The sequence below is a fragment of the Ranitomeya imitator genome, chromosome 9 (assembly GCF_032444005.1).
Source record: "Ranitomeya imitator isolate aRanImi1 chromosome 9, aRanImi1.pri, whole genome shotgun sequence".
Classification (NCBI taxonomy): domain Eukaryota; kingdom Metazoa; phylum Chordata; class Amphibia; order Anura; family Dendrobatidae; genus Ranitomeya; species Ranitomeya imitator.
In genome coordinates, this window is record NC_091290.1 from 80,737,435 (window position 1) to 80,756,821 (window position 19,387).

The following is a 19,387-nucleotide window of genomic DNA, read 5'->3' on the forward strand; positions in this document are numbered from 1 at the left end:
CACTTGAAGGGTAAAGAAACTTCTTGAATGTGGTTTTGACCACCTTGAGGGGTGTAGTTTTTTGAATGATGCCACTTGATCATATAGACTCCTCAAAGTCCCTTCAAATGTGACGTGGTCCGTAAAAAAAAAAAATGGTTTTGTAAATTTTGATGGAAAAATGAGAAATCACTGGTCAACTTTTAACCCTTTTTATGTTTCAAAAATTGTGCTGACGTCAAGTAGACGTGAGAAATGTTACTTATTAACCATTTTGTGTGACATAACTCTGGTTTAAGGGCATGAAAATAAAAAAAAATTGAAAATTGTGAAATTTTCAAAATTTTCTCCAAATGTGCAATATTTTCACAGATAAACACAAGTCATAACAAATGTTACCACTGTCATTGGGTACAATATGTCCTGAGAGAACAGTCTCAGAATCAGTGGGATCCGTTGAAGCGTTTCATAGTTATTACCTCATAAAGTGACACTGGCCAGAATAACAAAAAAAATAGCCTAGTCAGGAAGGTGAAAACAGGCTTCGGAGAGAAGGGGTAAATTTGACTGAACTTAATTTTTAAAACTTCCCTGGGGGTGGCCATATGGGAGACCTAAGTCTAATGTCTTAATTTAAGTTTAATGGGATGCATTAAAAGATGCATAGATGCTCATGAGGAGAACATAATTTTACCTCTATACAAGTCACTAGTTCGACCACACTTAGAATACTGTGCACAGTTCTGGTCTCCGGTGTATAAGAAAGACATACAGTGGGGCAAAAAAGTATTTAGTCAGTCAGCAATAGTGCAAGTTCCACCACTTAAAAAGATGAGAGGCGTCTGTAATTTACATCATAGGTAGACCTCAACTATGGGAGACAAACTGAGAATAAAAAATCCAGAAAATCACATTGTCTGTTTTTTTATCATTTTATTTGCATATTATGGTGGAAAATAAGTATTTGGTCAGAAACAAACAATCAAGATTTCTGGCTCTCACAGACCTGTAACTTCTTCTTTAAGAGTCTCCTCTTTCCTCCACTCATTACCTGTAGTAATGGCACCTGTTTAAACTTGTTATCAGTATATAAAGACACCTGTGCACACCCTCAAACAGTCTGACTCCAAACTCCACTATGGTGAAGACCAAAGAGCTGTCAAAGGACACCAGAAACAAAATTGTAGCCCTGCACCAGGCTGGGAAGACTGAATCTGCAATAGCCAACCAGCTTGGAGTGAAGAAATCAACAGTGGGAGCAATAATTAGAAAATGGAAGACATACAAGACCACTGATAATCTCCCTCGATCTGGGGCTCCACGCAAAATCCCACCCAGTGGGGTCAGAATGATCACAAGAACGGTGAGCAAAAATCCCAGAACCACGCGGGGGGACCTAGTGAATGAACTGCAGAGAGCTGGGACCAATGTAACAAGGCCTACCATAAGTAACACACTACGCCACCATGGACTCAGATCCTGCAGTGCCAGACGTGTCCCACTGCTTAAGCCAGTACATGTCCGGGCCTGTCTGAAGTTTGCTAGAGAGCATTTGGATGATCCAGAGGAGTTTTGGGAGAATGTCCTATGGTCTGATGAAACCAAACTGGAACTGTTTGGTAGAAACACAACTTTTTGTATTTGGAGGAAAAAGAATACTGAGTTGCATCCATCAAACACCATACCTACTGTAAAGCATGGTGGTGGAAACATCATGCTTTGGGGCTGTTTCTCTGCAAAGGGGCCAGGACGACTGATCCGGGTACATGAAAGAATGAATGGGGCCATGTATCGTGAGATTTTGAGTGCAAACCTCCTTCCATCAGCAAGGGCATTGAAGATGAAACGTGGCTGGGTCTTTCAACATGACAATGATCCAAAGCACACCGCCAGGGCAACGAAGCAGTGGCTTCGTAAGAAGCATTTCAAGGTCCTGGAGTGGCCTAGCCAGTCTCCAGATCTCAACCCTATAGAAAACCTTTGGAGGGAGTTGAAAGTCCGTGTTGCCAAGCGAAAAGCCAAAAACATCACTGCTCTAGAGGAGATCTGCATGGAGGAATGGGCCAACATACCAACAACAGTGTGTGGCAACCTTGTGAAGACTTACAGAAAACGTTTGACCTCTGTCATTGCCAACAAAGGATATATTACAAAGTATTGAGATTAAATTTTGTTTCTGACCAAATACTTATTTTCCACCATAATATGCAAATAAAATGTTAAAAAAACAGACAATGTGATTTTCTGGATTTTTTATTCTCAGTTTGTCTCCTATAGTTTAGGTCTACCTATGATGTAAATTACAGACGCCTCTCATCTTTTTAAGTGGTGGAGCTTGCACTATTGCTGACTGACTAAATACTTTTTTGCCCCACAGTAGCTGAACTGGAGCGGGTGCAGAGAAGAGCGACCAAGGTTATTAGAGGACTGGGAGGTCTGCAATACCAAGATAGGTTATTACACTTGGGGCTATTTAGTTTGGAAAAACGAAGGCTAAGGGGTGATCTTATGTTAATGTATAAATATATGAGGGGACAGTACAAAGACCTTTCTGATGATCTTTTTAATCATAGACCTAAGACAAAGGGGCATCCTCTACGTCTGGAGGAAAGAAGGTTTAAGCATAATAACAGACGCGGATTCTTTACTGTAAGAGCAGTGAGACTATGGAACTCTCTGCCGTATGATGTTGTAATGAGTGATTCATTACTAAAATTTAGGAGGGGACTGGATACATTTCTTGAAAAGTATAATGTTACAGGTTATATATACTAGATTCCTTGTTAGGGCGTTGATCCAGGGAACTAGTCTGATTGCCGTATGTGGAGTCGGGAAGGATTTTTTTCCCCCAAAGTGGAGCTTACTCTTTGCCACATGGGTTTTTTGCCTTCCTCTGGATCAACATGTTAGGGCATGTTAGGTTAGGCTATGGGTTGAACTAGATGGACTTAAAGTCTTCCTTCAACCTTAATAACTATGTTAATATGTTTCTATAGACACAGCTGCAGCTTCATGGAATCAATTGCCAAAAAAATGTAATAGATTATATTTCCCAGAAAAGTACATATTTGGAGACAAAGGAGATTGCATCATGTGCAGAACCATTTAGCCTAGTCATATAGATGATGGTTAGATTTTAGAGTGAGGTATCAAAGGTACCCTCTACGGTTGTGCTGGAGGCAACACTGTAGATTGGGGGTAGCTGCCATGTGCACAGTTCGGGTTTGTTAGATAGAAGAGTGGAGGATACATTTTCTTAGGCATTGGACATGCTTACCTGCTGATGTCGCTGTAGTTCCCATGAAATCTTCTTGAATCCTGCCATACATTGATGGAATGTAGCCATTTTCCTCACAGAACAGGGAGAGGAGAGCTGAAAATGCCATTTTATATTGATAATAAGATGGCTTTATCTGCATTAAAGGGGATATTTGGGACTTAAAAAAAAGTCATGTAGTTGCTTACAGAGGCAATTACCGGTCATTGACTGCTCCTGTCAGAGATTCGGCTACTTTTTCAACAGAGCAGCAGTTTCTCTTCTTGTTGACAGGGTGGGACTACTGGTGTCATGCTGATTGACAACCTGCTCTCTGCTGCCTAATTGGAGGAAGCCGGCTGTCAATCAGCATGATACCAGTAGTCCCGCCCTGTCAGCAAGAAGAGCAACTACTGCTCTGTTGACAGAGAGCAGCTGAATCTCTGGCAGGAGCGGTCAGTGACCGGCGCTGGGTACAATAGACAGGTAGTTGTCTCTGTTAGCAGCTACATGCCTTTTCCTTTAAAGTCCTGGATGTCCCTTTTAATCTATATAAAACTGGCAAGTGACCCACAGAAGGGGGAAAGTATCAGTCTGTTGTGTGACGTCTAGTTGCCAGCGTAAAAACTACAATGCTTCAATATTTTTATATGGATAGTTAAACATAGAAAATTGGAACAGCACTTTACCAACAGGTGGGTGGACGCCTCCCAGACAAAATATCCAAGACTTGCCTCAATCCAGACATAGGAAAAAATGCAGGCAGCACTCCATATAAAATAAATGATAAATACGTTTTATTTTTATGAGTCTTTGGCACTATGGTTGATTTGTCGTAGCCAAACTACTAATCACCGTAACGTTACTCAGCCTGGAAGAATCTCTGGATTTTAGACCTCTTGAACCTGTGGCTTGTAAACCTTGTGGATGAGCGGTCTCTGTTAGCGTTTGAGACAATAATTGCTTCCTTATTACTGTATAAACCCAACAGACTTACCGGATCGTGTGGTTTACTCTTCCGTGTCTCTCTTGTGTAGAAAGAGTTTATAGGAAACCACAGTCAATAAAGCTCTCATCATTTTTATCATGTTTGAATAGATGTTAATAATGCCTGATTTGCTAGGACAAAGTCAAATGTGTATTTCCATATATATACATAGTACTGTGCCAAAGTTTGGTTTTAGGCAGATGTGGAATTATACTGAAAAGTAAGAATGTTTTAAAAAATACAGGTGACAATTTATGTTTGTCAATTAACAAAATGCAAAGTGAATGAGCAAAAGAAAAAATCTAAGTCACATCTACAGGGTGGGCCATTTATATGGATATACCTGGGTGGGTCATATATATGGATACACCTAAATAAAATGGGAATGTTTGATGATATCAACTTCCTGTTTGTGGCACATTAGTATATGGGAGGGGGGAAACTTTTCAAGATGGGTGGTGACCATGGCAGCCATTTTGAAGTCGGCCATTTTTGAATGCAACTTTATAAATGACCCACCCAGGTGTATCCATATAAATGACCCACCATGTATATTTGGTGTGACCAGTGTTTACCTTTTAAACTGACTTTAAAGAGAACCTGTCACCAGGTTTGTCTCAAATAGTATAATGCAGCACCATAAGTATAAGTCAGCCCCCCACAGAGTGTAACACCTCCCCAATAGAGTATAACTCCTCCCTCATAGAGTATAATTGAGCCCCTATATAGTATAACTCAGCCCCCATAGACTAGAATACAGCCCCCATAGAGTATAACGCAGCCCCCATAGAGTATAACGCAACCCTCATATAGTATAACGCAGCCCCTATATTGTATAATGCATCCCCCTATGAGTATAATGCATTCTCAAATAGTATAATGCACACCTCATAGAGTCAGAGAAAAGAGGGAGACACAAAAACGCAAATAGGGTCTTATCAAACGTTACACAGAGTTGCCCACCAAGAGAACTACTCACCTGGTGAGAGTGAAGGAAGGACATAGAAGGAAGGATCAGAATCTTGTCATGTGAACTTTCTGATGAGCCTGAACTTTGACACTGGGTGTTATCTGATCCATTGGGCGTCGCTTCCAAATGCTGACGTGCATTTAAACACTGTATACCTATGACTCTTGTACAATATTTGTGGTGGTCCTGATGAAGGGGTCACCTGAACCCAGAAACGCGTAGAATAAACCACGTTAAAACCTCTACAATTTTTGGAATTCTTGCGGCAGCGCGGGGATGATCCTTTTTTCTTTCCTAAGTGTACACCTCATAGAGTGTAATACAGCCTCAAATAGTTTACTGCCACCCCCACAAAATATAACGCGGCCCCCAATAGCATACTGCAGACCCTATAGAGTAAAATGAAGCCTCAAATAGTATAATGTTCACCCCATATTCCTCCAGTACTATGGCTGCAATGTACTCCCTGTTTTAAAAATCAATAAATACAATACTCACCTCTCCCAGTTCCCCTACTGTTCCGGTCTTGGCAGCGCATCTACTCAGCCAGTCCACTGCTTGACATATGACAAAATGACGTAATTGCACCCGCAACATCAGAAGCAGAGGGGGAATGATGGGAGAGCGAGTGTCACCTGACTTGTCCTCCTCATCATTGATTTCAACTGTATCAGCATCTATAATGCTGATAGAGTTGAATGTGCGATGGGGAGGATGGAGTCAGCGCTGGCAATGAGGCCCCCTGACTCACGGGCCCCATAGCGGCCATGTGGTGTGCCACTATTAGTGGCACGCCATTGGCTGGGGACTCCAGGGGGAGTGCCTATAGCACCAAGATAAAACTCTGCCTACAGTCCCACCCCGGAGCACGGGCATCTCATTAAGTGAAAACTTCTAGCACTGATTACACAAGAACTACAAGTCACTTTAATCGGAGTAGCGGCACCCACTTGACATTGCCTGTAGTTTACTTTGCAAAATCCTGCTGACAGGTTCGCTTTAAGGGTATGTGCAGACGATCCAGAATTAGCAGCGCTTTGGATGCAGTGCATGTTTGCCGGTTTCCAAAGCTCTGCCGTCTATTGAACGCAGGTGAATCCGCTTGTGTGCACTGACCTGTGTGGACTCACTGCATCCAATACATTGTATGGGTGAAATTGATATGCTGCGGTCTGGAGAGACGTGCTGCATGTTCGTCTCCATGGTTGAGCTGCGGTCGTCTTTGGATGCGTAGTGGACATGGGATTTCTTAAAATCCCATCCGCTATGCTGTAACATCTAGACGCTGCGGGTTGGACGCTGTGGAAGAACGTAGCGTCCAACCTGCAGCATTTACTGATCGTATGCACATACCCTAAGAGAACACAGAGGCGCTCAGCTGAGCCATGGGTTTCTTTGTATGGAGAGCTGCTGGCCGAATGGTCATTTGCCCCACATCTATCTGTTTATGGGGCTTTTAGTCTTCCATGTGGATGGATGGTGGAATCCTAGATGAAGAATGAGATGTGCGATGTCCTGGTGCACTCCAGCTATCCTGATCTTCTATAAGGGTTCCCAATGATAAGTGCAGATACAAATTACAATAGTTGGTGGAGTGTTCTGAGCTTTTCTTCTTTACCCAGCAGTGGCATGAAGATGTCTTCATTGTTAAGTCTTCTTGGGGCAGTTTGTCGCTCTCCTGAGTAAACCTCTCACCAGTCTTCTGCTGCATTATGTTCATTAACACGGTGAGATCTGCAAAGCACAATAGCAGGTAAAGTGCCATAAGGATATAAAGCTGATGAAATCATCGCTTACAAAAATACATCTGCCCTAAGATCTCAGAAATGTTATCATTCCAGACCGATGCACCCAGAGTAAAACATGGCAGTAATTATTTTATGAATATATTCAGCATAGAGATCCTTCTCCTCCATCCTCCAGATATTGCCGTGCTGACTAGAATGTAAATTGTAGAGGAAAGAAGTTATCTGAGATATTTCCGTATCCTGGGGATTCTATAGGAATCTGTCAGTGGTTAGGCTGTGCACATGCCGGCTGTCCTTCCCGGCAGATGGCATTAGATAGACTCTATATTATAGACCCCATACAATGTACACATGCATGATGATGACTTTTTACCCTGACATTACCAAGTTTTTCCATTTATTGAGTCCCCCACCACTCTCAAGTGTCTGAATCGAGCAGGGGGTCACCCAACCACCTCCTCTCATTCATAATGGGAGTCCCCTAGCCCAGCCGGGCACAGCGCTTGGCTCTCTACTGTGGAGATGGATCATTTCCAAGCTTGGTTCAGCTACTTACCAGATATTTTGAAGTGTGTTAGTTATGGATCAGCATAGCAGTCCATCCATATGTAATGGGAACTTATGTGAAAAAGCGCTATGAACCTGCAGATATGGGGTTAATATATGGGGTTCTATAAATGTCCTCCCTCTTCAAGTCCTTTCTTCATGTTGTACTATAGCTGCTCCCAGACACAGCCATGCTATATTGCCATGTGCCCTATGGCGGAGATGAGAGGAAGATCTGGGTGATGAGCTATCGGGTTGTCTCTTCAGAGGAAGAGGACTAGAACTCTAGCGCCACCTGTAGGAAGTAGCAATCCTAACAGTCAATGTTGACCCTTTAACGAGCCTTGTTACATGACTCAGGATAAAAGCCAAACCAGAATCTCAATGTGACACTTTGTTTTGGGGTGCTGCCCCTCGTCAGTGCAAAGTGTGCAGTACAGCTTGAGTCCGCTGGTAGTTATGAGGAGAACATTGCCCCAGCGTTGTGGAGTTTTGGCTGCATTTGCTGCCCTTCCATTAGGCTATCTGCAGACTGGAGCAAGGCCACACAGTATAGCCCTTTTATATAGAAGAATTGCCCCTACTGCCCTGACTGCAGAAGGTCAGCTCCATTGCTATTATTCCGGCCCTTTCCACCCCGTGTCCCACAGGAAGATAACATTGGTTTTCCCGCATGGTAATGACGGACTGCTGGCCAATCCACAGGTGAGAGGCGGCCTGTGCCATGTAGCGGGGCATCAGAAGGATGTGCACAGCCCGGGTGCCAATGGTGTTCTTCATTTCTAGAATCCTCTAGTTTTCGCATGCAGAACCATGGATATAGGGTTGTGAGAATTTGTGGAATATATTTCACCTCTCATTTGTGAAGTTAGTCAGCTGTACAGTCTCCCAGCCGGTAAGATGGGGCTGCATCGCTCCATAGATAATGCACGGTAGGTGTTTAGGAACGCCTTTATTGATCCTGCCGGCTCACACATTTGTGATAACCTTTAATTACATTAATCAGATCTGGGCTGGATACTGTGCTCCCCTGAGATCCAGAGTTTAGGCCTCGAGTCAGAAAATAAGATAGAAAATAGTGTCCCATTTCATGGAATGTCTGTAGCTAATTACTGAATTGCATGCCTGAAATGGTCTCTTCAAGTGTTAATTACATATTTGCTCCACTCCTTTAGGGCAGATAATTGAGGTGTTTCATTTGCCCATAGACATTATTCATAGTGAAGAGCCATATGTGACTTGTTACGGCCACTGATGGCGAGTTAGGGTGTGTTCACATGTTCAGTGTTTGCTGCAGAAGTGTCTGCACCTCGACGCCGCAGTTTACAGAATTCCTGCAGACTCGTGCACATGATTTTTGTTTTTTCCTTGCAGATTGGAGCAGTTTCTCCTGAGTCCCGTTCTATCAGCTTTTATGCCCAAATGAATAGAAAAAAGAACGCACCTAACCTGCAGGTATATGATGCTGCCAATATACGCGGTGTTGGTGCCTGCCCCTACCCTTGTAGAGCATTTATAGGACACCCGTGTAGCCTGGCTGTGGTGGCATTGTGGTGCGCAGCACATCATCTATTGCTCTCTGCTGTCAGCCATTTCTGGCAAGAGCTAGGATGAATTCGGGACCGTGACCTTAGAAATACCTGTGTGTGAAGAATATGTGCAGTCCTTTCTAATAATGTATATTTTTGTAAGATTAGTACTTCTGATTTAAGGCACCAAACGTTAGTGGGGCTTCCCAGGATTAATACCGTATTTCTTTTATAGGCATCCTCTGATTACAAAAATAAAATCTGCCGAATGTGTCTATAGTGTCACCAATCTGCCCTGCGCCCCAGGCTGTGCTCACAGGCCGCAGTGGACACGTCATGCCTACACAGCGTGACTGCTGCTGCCAATCACTGGGCTCAGTGGTAATGTGGATGTAGACTGCAGAAAATATAGCCATGTTATTTAAAAAACAAACATGCCTATAAAGGAAAAAAACTTCTGGAAAACCTCTTTAACCCCCTCCTAATATATGGCATGCCTGCTCTGTCTGCGCCAGGACCTCGGCTTAGGCTACTTTCACACTAGCGTCGGAATCTCCCCGTCGCAATGCGTCGGGCAGAGATTCCGACGCTAGCGTTTGACCCACTGCACAATGGGTGCAGCGGATGCATTTCTCCGGCGCATCCGCTGCCCCATTGTGAGGTGCGGGGAGGTGGGGCCGTAGTTCCGGCCGCACATGCGCAGTCGGAAAAAGCGGTCCGTCGGCAGCAAAAAATGTTACATGTAACGTTTTTTGCTCCCGGCGGTCCGCCACAACACGACGCAACCGTCGCACGAGTGTTGCGACGTGTGGCAAAGCATCGCAATGCGTCGCTAATGTTAATCTATGGGGCAAAAACGCATCCTGCAAACAACTTTGCAGGATGCTTTTTTTTGCCATAAACGACGCATTGCGACGCCTGGCAAAAAACGCCATTGTGAAAGTAGCCTTTGCTGATAGCCCAGCACCTGCAGTAACAGCCAGGGCTAGTGCCAACATTGATCCTGGACATTTGCATCTGCACTCTAGGTGCAGAGCTCAACAGTGACTGTGGTGTTTAGATGGTTATAAGGGAAGGGTCTCCCTGTTTAACCACCTCATCCAAGCCCCTACATGAGCCACAATCGCAGACTTCCAATGGTTCTCATGGCAGCCATAAGCGTGGTCTAACAGGCCTCTTGTCGGTGTAACATGGCCAGGATTAATACCCTGCAATACATAGGTATTACAAGGTATTAGACAGGTGTATAATGTTGAGGGACTATGTGACCACAGGAACAGAGGCCAGACATTGTACAAAGTGACTGTCTGCCTCATTATAGTGAATGGTTCTGTCAAGGGTTCAGCTCCAATCAGGTTTTTTGCTGATCTATATAGTAATCCCAATGTAAGTGCTCAGCACATAGAACAGAATAAATGTCAACTTAGCCTTAAATGCAATCCAAAATGTGCTACCCCACAATGATACTAATAAAGCATACATTTTATCCAATGACCCCTGTGGGCTCTGCAAATGAGACATGTTGTCTGTGACTATTCCATCCAAATGTGAGCTCCAAGAGACAGAAAGTGCTCCTTCGATTATGAGCATTGCCGTGCGCCTACACACAGGGCTGTGGAGTAGGTAAGCCAAACCTCCAACTCCTCAATTCCCATGACACCGACTCCCAACTCCACGACTCCGACTCCCTCATACATGGCTCATGTTTAAGTGATACATTAACTGTAGAATGGCAACATCAGTCTTTTAATCTTTATTATGATACAATAATCAAGCCATTTAGATAGAACATAATATATATTTATTGGAAAAAACTTTGCATATTTACAATGTATTATTCTCTCTGCAGTAAGTGGAAAAAGCAGTTTTCAACAAAAACGTACTGAATAGCATTTGTGCAGTCTATGAATTTGTTCTGAGAAATAGTATCGCCTCCATCAGATCCTCCTTTATAGATTACCTCAAATCTGACCTAATTATTTTAAGGCTAGAGAACAACCTCTCTACACTAACTTGGGTTGGTGGCAAACCAGTAACCACATGGGCAACATCTCTAACAATTTCAGGGTATAAAGGAATTGTCTCATGCACAGTCAGTTTTGATGAACGATTGAACTCTTCTACTTCTGAGAGCAAGTGAAAAATTTTGCTGAAATATGGTCAGTCTGTTTTCTATGGGAGTGGAATCTGTTTCCCTGCAGTAACGCTTTGCCTGCTCCATGTCGTCCAAATACTTGTAGAAATCAAACTCCTCATCTGATGAGGATAAAGGAACACCAACAGCAGCACTGGCAGGACCCGGGACCTCTCTTGCTCTTGGCCGCCCTGTAGCCCACACATCCTCACTGCTACCTCAATCAAAGCTTCTTTTCCTTTAGTAAGCTGTTGATCATCCAGCTATGCATGATGACTCTGGTCCACATAAACAGCTGCCAGAAGAATTTTATTTTCTAATAGCAGTGTCTCTCTCCGTTTCATTGAAGCAGCAATGCCATCTGTGATTAAACCTCCTCTTTGGGACAGGCAAAACAACAAGTTCTTCTACTCCTTTATAAAAATGCCAGGAGTTAAATCCTCAGCTTGTAACTTTTTAGTCACTGTAAATGGGTGATGAAGCAATTCCTTCAATTCAGCCACCTGTGGTTGGCCATATCTACAAGGAAGGGTTTCAGCTCAAGCAATCAGTCAATCATTAAACCAAGTGGCTTGATCCACAATTGCCCCTTTTCCAGCACGTCTCTTCAAGATGGAATCGATTTCTTCGGTTCTGGCAGCAATAGCCAATTTCCTCACTTTGCTAATCAGAGTTCCAGCATGTCCCTCTAGCAGACATTCTCTTATTTCCAGCTGCAGCGTGTGCACAACACAGCGCATATGATGAGTAGGAAAGAGGTGTGAAGCAGCTTCAACAAGATCATCTAATTGTAAAGTATTATTTTGCTGTTCTTCTGTTGTAATATCTGTCTGTTCCACCATTATGGGAACAGGACTGTGGCCTTCCATCGCCAACATACTGAATGTGAAATGTTCTTCTAGCTGCTATTCACCTACATTATTCTCATTCATCAGTTTAATTGTACTTATCATGTTTGCTGCATTATCAGTTACAATAGCAAGAACCTGTTCTTTTTTGAGTTCATAATCTTGCAGAACTTCTTCCACTAAGGTCTGGAGAAACTGGCTGCTGTGATGAGCTTTAGTATCTTTTACTGCCAGTGTCTTAGTAACAATTTTTTGGTTGTCACAAACATATCGAATGTTGATAGCAAAATAGTTCACTCTTGAAATACAAAGCGTCTCTTGAGAGTCTTTTTAAGATATTCCTTTTGGTTAAGGGCTTTTTTAATCACTAATTTTCAAATGCTTTCTCTTTCCAGAGAAACACCTAGTTTGCGATCCATTTCTCCATTAAGAGCTGTTCGTGCAAATAATGATAATGGTACACAGTCCTTCACAACAAGCTCGATGAGCTGTCTTTTAAACACATCTGCTGTCATTGTTACAGTAACTTTGTCACTTATAAAATATCTTGCAACTTACGTTTGAGATGCTCTTTCCTCCTCCTTTGCCTGGCAGGAAGTTCTGGTCTCTGGATTCTTGTTGTTGCTGTGATCTTTTTCAGTCACATCTTTGGGTGGCAGCATTGTAAATGTCTTTTTAGATTGGAAGCTCTTGAAGGAGCATTTCACCACTGCCTGAGTGTGCTCTGATTTTGGCATCATAGCATTTGTTTTCATCAGGGTCACTTATACACTGACACCGAAAATGTATATTATATTGAGTCACTGTGAAATGCTCAAATACAGCTGACTTCATAAGATGCTCCTTAGACATTTTGTAATTATGTAAGTTCGCTCTCAAAATAACTTTGTCCTGTAAAAATATAAAGTATATTGTAATTCTCGCAAGAATAGGGAATCATGCACTGTATAATTTGGGATAGAAATAGAACAATCTTTGCATAAATCAATAGGACATATGAGAAGTATAAAGTTTGTAAAATGTGTTGTTAAATAGCTTTACTTTGAACTTTCAATGTCAAGACTTGTCTCAGGGTACAGCTCCCTAAATGCTTCACATCATATTTCTTCACAGTCACAACTAAAACATCAAGCAAATAGAGACAACATATACTGGACTATTGATTTATGCACAGTTTATTGAAAGTTTAGATATGCTTTAGGAAGTACTTGGTACCTTCTTTAATCCTGCTTTCCTGTTCACTCCAGAAATTCTAAGATGAATGTAGGCTTTCCTACATGAGGAGCTACACTACTTATCATGAACTTAAACTGCAGCACAGATTCATCTTGGCTAAAAGTCTAGACCTTAGATCAGGAATAGGACAGACCTTTATAGGACATTTCATCACTTTCCCAAATTCTTATGACAAAAATATTCCCCACAAACGGGAAAATTTTATACCGACTCCAACTCCGACTCCACCAAAATGGGCTCTGACTCCACAGCCCTGCCTACACAAAAGCTGCAGTTTCTCACCAGATATGGGGCATTGGCGTGCGCAAATGAAATTGATTTGAAGTTGTAGAGTCCATTTTCTCCTATTACCTATTGTGAAAATGAAAAAATTAAGGCTAAAGCAACAGTTTAGTGGGGAAAAAAATTAAATTTTCCATTTCACATTGCATAATTCCTGTGAAGTACTTGAAGGGCTAACAATGTTCCCCAATGCCGTTCTGCATTCCTTGAGGGGTGCAGTTAAAAGAGAACCTGTCAAGTCCAGACATTCTACTAACCTGCAGATACAGGGTTATTCTGCAGGTAAATGGCACTTAGAGGAGCCGTCCTGCTAACCTTCTGCAGTAAATGTGTGTATATGCATGTAATGTAGTGTGAGTGTATTCGTATATTCGCCTACCGCTGCTCTCTCCGGTGTCCGCTGCCGTTATTCTCTGCTTCTCACTGATGTCACCATAATTCTGACTAGCCGGCTCGTTCTCTGGGTTATGCGTCAGCTGGAAGTCTCGTTTACAGTGAAAGTCTATGGGGCCTCGTTCTAACTCCATAGGCTTTCATTGTAAAAGACACTTCAGGGCGTAGTGTGATCCAGAGAGTCTGCAGAGTGGTGACGTCAATGACAAGCAGAGAAGAATGGTACTGGACAGAACAGCAGGAGCTGCGTTACATCAATATACACACATTTATGCATAAAAAAGTTAGTGGGAGGGCTTCTTAAATCCTGTTAAAGGGACTGTCAGCACTGGTCAAACCAAGTACAGGCGCGCAGTGCATCATGGCGGGGCCAGTCATTTCAATGCACCATTCCGCCTGCTTGGTTTCCATCTATCTCTGCCCTTCTCTGGCTCTATGAAACCACAGCTGTAAATCAAAGAGGGGGGATTGAGAGAAAACAAGAGGTGGGAAGAGGATTGGCCTCACAAAGATGTCCCTTGTCAACACAGAATGACTGTTCAAACCAAGGGCAGGCGCTCGGTGCTTCTATGTCCTCCTGCTTGTTTCTAGCACCTCCTTTCTCTGGCTGAGACTGAGGGAAAACAAGCAGATGGGACGGTGTATATAAGGGATAGGGCCCGCCGTAAAGCACCGAGCGCTGGGACTTGGTTTGAGCAGTTGTTCTGTGCCGATAAACTCCCTTTAACACAGGCGTAAAAAACTGACCTTTTGTTCTATGCTGGCCCAAACACTTTATTTGCTAAATGCAATAACCTAGTTATTTTGTATGAATGTCGAGCAATCAGTTATTATTATCTTTGCTTACGGTATATAGCGCCATAATATTCTGCAGCGCTTTATATACATCAGCATCATTGTTCCCATTGGGGCTCACAATCTAGATTCCCTATCACTAGGTCTTTGGAGTGCGGGAGGAACCTGGAGGAAACCCTGCAAACCTGGGGAGAACATACAAACTCCTTGCAGATGTTGTCCTTGGTGGGGTTTTTGCCCAGGGCCCCAGCGCTGCAGTGCTAAACACTGAGCCATCTATGATATCCTAATACAATCAACGCATATGGGCTACCGCAGTCCCTCATCAGAATTAGGTCCTAAAGAGTAACCATCATTTGAATACATATGCACATGCAAATTGTTAGGTATTTGATCCCATAAATTTAATGTATGCCTATATATTTCTCACTTCACCAACTTAGTGCTGATGCATCACACACAAATCGGATTATAAAAATATTTAAGGTTGTAATGTAACAATGTAACAAAATAGGTAAAAGGCCAAGGGGGGTGGGGGTGAATACTTTTGCAAGCCACTGTACCATCACCTATCTCAGTAATAGGAGAGTCAGTCTTCACTGAATACAGATTTTACATGAGAATTAAAAATGTTGATAATGACTGATTAATTCTGTTAGAGAAAGAAGCTGATTTCTCTGATAAGATACATTACAAAGTTTCGTATTTTCATGTGTACTATTGATTTGTTAGATAAAAATGAGCACAACAATTACTCTTTAGGAGATCCTTCTGTTCTAGGCTCTAAACGAAGAATAGACTTTCCGGGACAGCTGCCGGGGGTCTCAGAGGTATTATTCTATTTAGTGAAACCGCTTTTACCTGTCTAATTGTGTCCTTTTATACTAGATGGAGAAATGACCCACTCATTCCCTGTGGACAGTCGGATTCCTTTGGAGGAAATGATATGGAATGAATGTATGTAGGGTGGTATATCTATGTAGTATAGCTTTACCATGTACACCATAAAAGTTAGGCTGTGTTCACATCTGCATTGTTGTTTATATTTGAATGGAAACCACAGCCCAGTGCTGATGTCACCGCAATCACAGCTAAAGTGCTAGTCTGATCACAGTATATGTATTAGTGAGATCTGACACCCAGCACCCCCACCAATCAGCTCTATAGTGGACCAGCAGCGGCTTTATGTAAATACACTGAGCGCAGCGGCACATATCTGTTCAATGTGTAGTGGGCGCTGCCAGGCACTGCAGATCACCTCTTTTTCAAGAGAGGCTGCTACACATTCAATAGAGTTCTGTATTGATTCATTTGAAACTCAAAGCAGCTGATTGGCGAGATACTGGTTGTCAGACCCCTCCAATGATCTGATATTGATGACCAATCCCAAGGACAGGCCATTAATATCTAGTGACCATGCAATGCATTTTAATATCATGTTTTTTTTAAAGAGTCCAAAAAAAGTTACCTTTGCCAAAATCCCCATGCTCTCCGGTATCTGACGCAGTTTCCGATTTTCTCTGGGGTGTGTAGTCCTCTCCCCTCCTATGATGATGCACAATCACCGCTTATCAGCATCTCAAACTGGTTGGACAGCTGGATCTTGCGTGATCTTGCAAGAACAGGAGGAAGACTTTACCGCGTGCACACAGCAGGCAAACCACAACGAGAGCATGGAGCTCGGGTGAGACCACGTTGTGCGACCAGTTTCAGATGCAGCCCAGCAGTGATTGGGCAGCGTCACACCCGCTTTAGAAAAAAAAATCTTGGACCAGAAGTCAGAAATGATCATACTGGGTTCCAAAAGGTCATATCTCTGCTATGGAGAGACGAAAACAGAAAATAGAGACAGATTCAGGAGAGCACTGGGACGTGGCAAAGTAACAGACTCCTTTTTATGGACATACCACAGGTCCTTTAAAGTTCAACATCAACCTCTTTATATATGTTTACATACATAGTATGTACCAAGCTCCTTCTAGTGGTGGCGAGACATCATCTAACATTTGGTGCTCTGATTAGTACAGATATGATAATAAAATGAGCATATTTATTCAAATGATCTTTCTTGTGCCACAATGTATCCGGGTAGTCCGGGCATGACTACTCCAGGCAGACCTGGACAGTTAGAGGGGCCTGTGACAATATGTCCTGGGAGCTCCACCACTTCTAACACTTCTATTTCTTCTTTAACAGATGAAGAACATTTCTCCTTCTCCTGTCGATGTGGGGGACAATATATTGCAGCCGAGATTGACTTACAACAAACATCTTTTATAAATTGTGACTCGTGTTCGCTGGTTATAGAAATCTTACAAGGATCACACACTTGAGAGAATCCTGGGATGGACATCTTCAGAATATTTATAGACTACAATCCAATATACATAGAAAGTTTCTTTTTACAAATTTCACTTTATCTTTTAAGTCTGACATGCATTGTACATAATAACCACAAAGAAAACAAAATATTGGACATGTCCAAGGAACAAAATCTTATTTATAAAGGGTTGGATCCCATCAAGGACAGTCTTCATCTCATACATGTGAAAAGCGTTTCCACAACACTGTTCACATTCAATGTGGGACGAGTAGATTTTGGCACCACTGTGGAAAAAAAATGTAGTAGGATGCTGTATTCTGCAGAGGATTATCCCAAGGAATGACCATAGGGTTCATCCCCATGTGGATCTGCTGCACATCTGAAGGCACAACCCCAGCAGAAAACCAAGTCCTAGGAAATTCTTATTTTATCAGAACATAAATGAGATCCGATTGCTGTCAGGGAATGGAAAAGGTTCTCATCTATAGCTGAAATCTGTTCTGACCTAGTCCTGTAGCTACATGGCACTGCAGACCAGATCACACAGGTTGGGATTGCTATTCTAGTCTGATCGCCTTTGTGTGCACAAAAGGAATATTGGATTTACTCAACTTTCTAATAGAAATGATTGTAGGGGTTCTCAGATAGGACTCGTGGCTGATCCAGGGGATTGAGGCTTCCTCACCTACCTTCATCTTTGGCTGTAGATTTATTTTCTCCTATGCTTTATATTGCGGCTTGGCACAAGCTGATATGAAGAAGTCCGTGCATAGACAGCAGATTACCAGCTTCACATATTTATGTTTTGCGGTCTTTAAGTGACTATCAGCAGAGAAAGACTTTTCAAACTAAGTTTTGTGGCTCGGTGCTTCATGGCCGGCCAATCATTTATCACACCTTTCCACCTGCTTGTTGTTCCTCCACATCCACCCTCATCTGATTGACCACTCCAGCTTAATAGACCCAGAGAAGGATGGAGATAGATGCAAAACAAGCAGATGGTGAGATGTAATTACAGAAGCCCTCCTCCTCCCATCAGCGTTTTTATTCTCTCAATATATTGCAATCACCATATTATTCAACAATGTGTACTTACAATTCCTCATTTTGAGATCACGTGATTAAAAACTGACTGACCAAATCGGTCTAATCTCTGTGTGGAACCAGGAGGACAATCTTCCTGCATGAGTCATCACTGCAAATGTCCATTGCAGGAGGGAGCAAGTGGGTCAGGAGTTTAAGAAGGGAACGCAGGTACAAGAATTCTACATAGGACAGAGGAAAGAGAAGAATTATCTGGGTAGAAAGGTAAAATGAGCAATTGTAAGTGCACAGTGCTGGATAATATGATTGCAATATATTCATAGGATAAAACTATGATGGAAGTGCTGCTTTAATGGATTGGCCCCACCATGAAGCACTGAGCGTGTTATAGAAATCCTAATGTTATATTAGTCCTTTATAGCCTAACATAATATTAGAATCTTCTATAAAGTCTATATTTATTATTTTGCTGACATGTAAGATTTCTATGTGGTGATGTATTCTTCCAGAACGTATTGTGTGGGATACCCAAGGCCAGGGTGTGAGTCCTACTCCCAAGACATGTGGATGGTTATTAAAAACAATGTACTCATTAAAAATACAGTCAACCTTTGAGAAAAGGTTTCTCTTATCTTGTAGTAATGGAAATGTTCCAAATGTACGTAACTCGTATATCGACGTCCTTCAATGTTGATTATAAAACTAGATGTAACCCCAGATGAGTCAGACACTCTGCCTTATCCTTTCTGAGGTGATTTTTGAGCTGTCTCCTCATATATGAGAAATAAACCTGGGTGTTGATTCGATCTCACTCGTGTCCTGATAGAGCGCCTGTACTTGGTTTGAACACTAATTTTGTGCTGACAGAGACACTTTAAGGGAAGACTGTTCAAACCAAGTACAGGTGCTCCGTGCAACATGGCGGGGCCAATCCTTTAAAGGGACTCTGTCACCTCAAATCGGCGGGATATTGAAATGACGATTTACTTGTCCGATGGGCGGCATTTCAGCTTCATTTCTCCACCCCGTCCATCCCTGTTTTCCGCAATGTTAGTGAATTAGAGTACTTGTGCTCCATAGTTGGCGCGTGCGCAATGCAATCTTCGCTTGCGCATGCGCAGTATGCTTTGCCCAACTGGGGGCAAAGCCGAAAAGCATTACTGCGCATGCGCCCGTGCACTATGTCCCGCAACACAGCGAAATACTTCCGGGACGAAGTGCGTGGGCGCATGCGCAGTAATGCTTTTCAGCTTTGCCCGCAGTTGGGCAAAGCATACTGCGAGTGTGCAACCGAAGATTGCATTGCGCACGTGCCA

The 19,387-nt window shown here is 42.7% G+C and overlaps 1 protein-coding gene across 2 annotated transcripts in view; it reads left to right on the forward strand.

Moving 5' to 3' along the window:
- DNAJC24 (DnaJ heat shock protein family (Hsp40) member C24) overlaps nucleotides 1-18,877 on the forward strand; it is a 76,678-nt gene extending 57,801 nt beyond the window's left edge. The window contains exons 4-5 of one of the 2 annotated variants that reach the window (XM_069738976.1): nucleotides 15,593-15,661; nucleotides 16,901-18,877. In XM_069738976.1, the coding sequence (XP_069595077.1) occupies nucleotides 15,593-15,661; nucleotides 16,901-17,037 (206 nt within the window). In that variant the 3' untranslated portion in view covers nucleotides 17,038-18,877. The remainder of the gene's footprint in view (nucleotides 1-15,592; nucleotides 15,662-16,900) is intronic. The other variant, XM_069738977.1, reaches the window with a different exon arrangement.
- The last annotated feature ends 510 nt before the right edge of the window (nucleotides 18,878-19,387 follow it).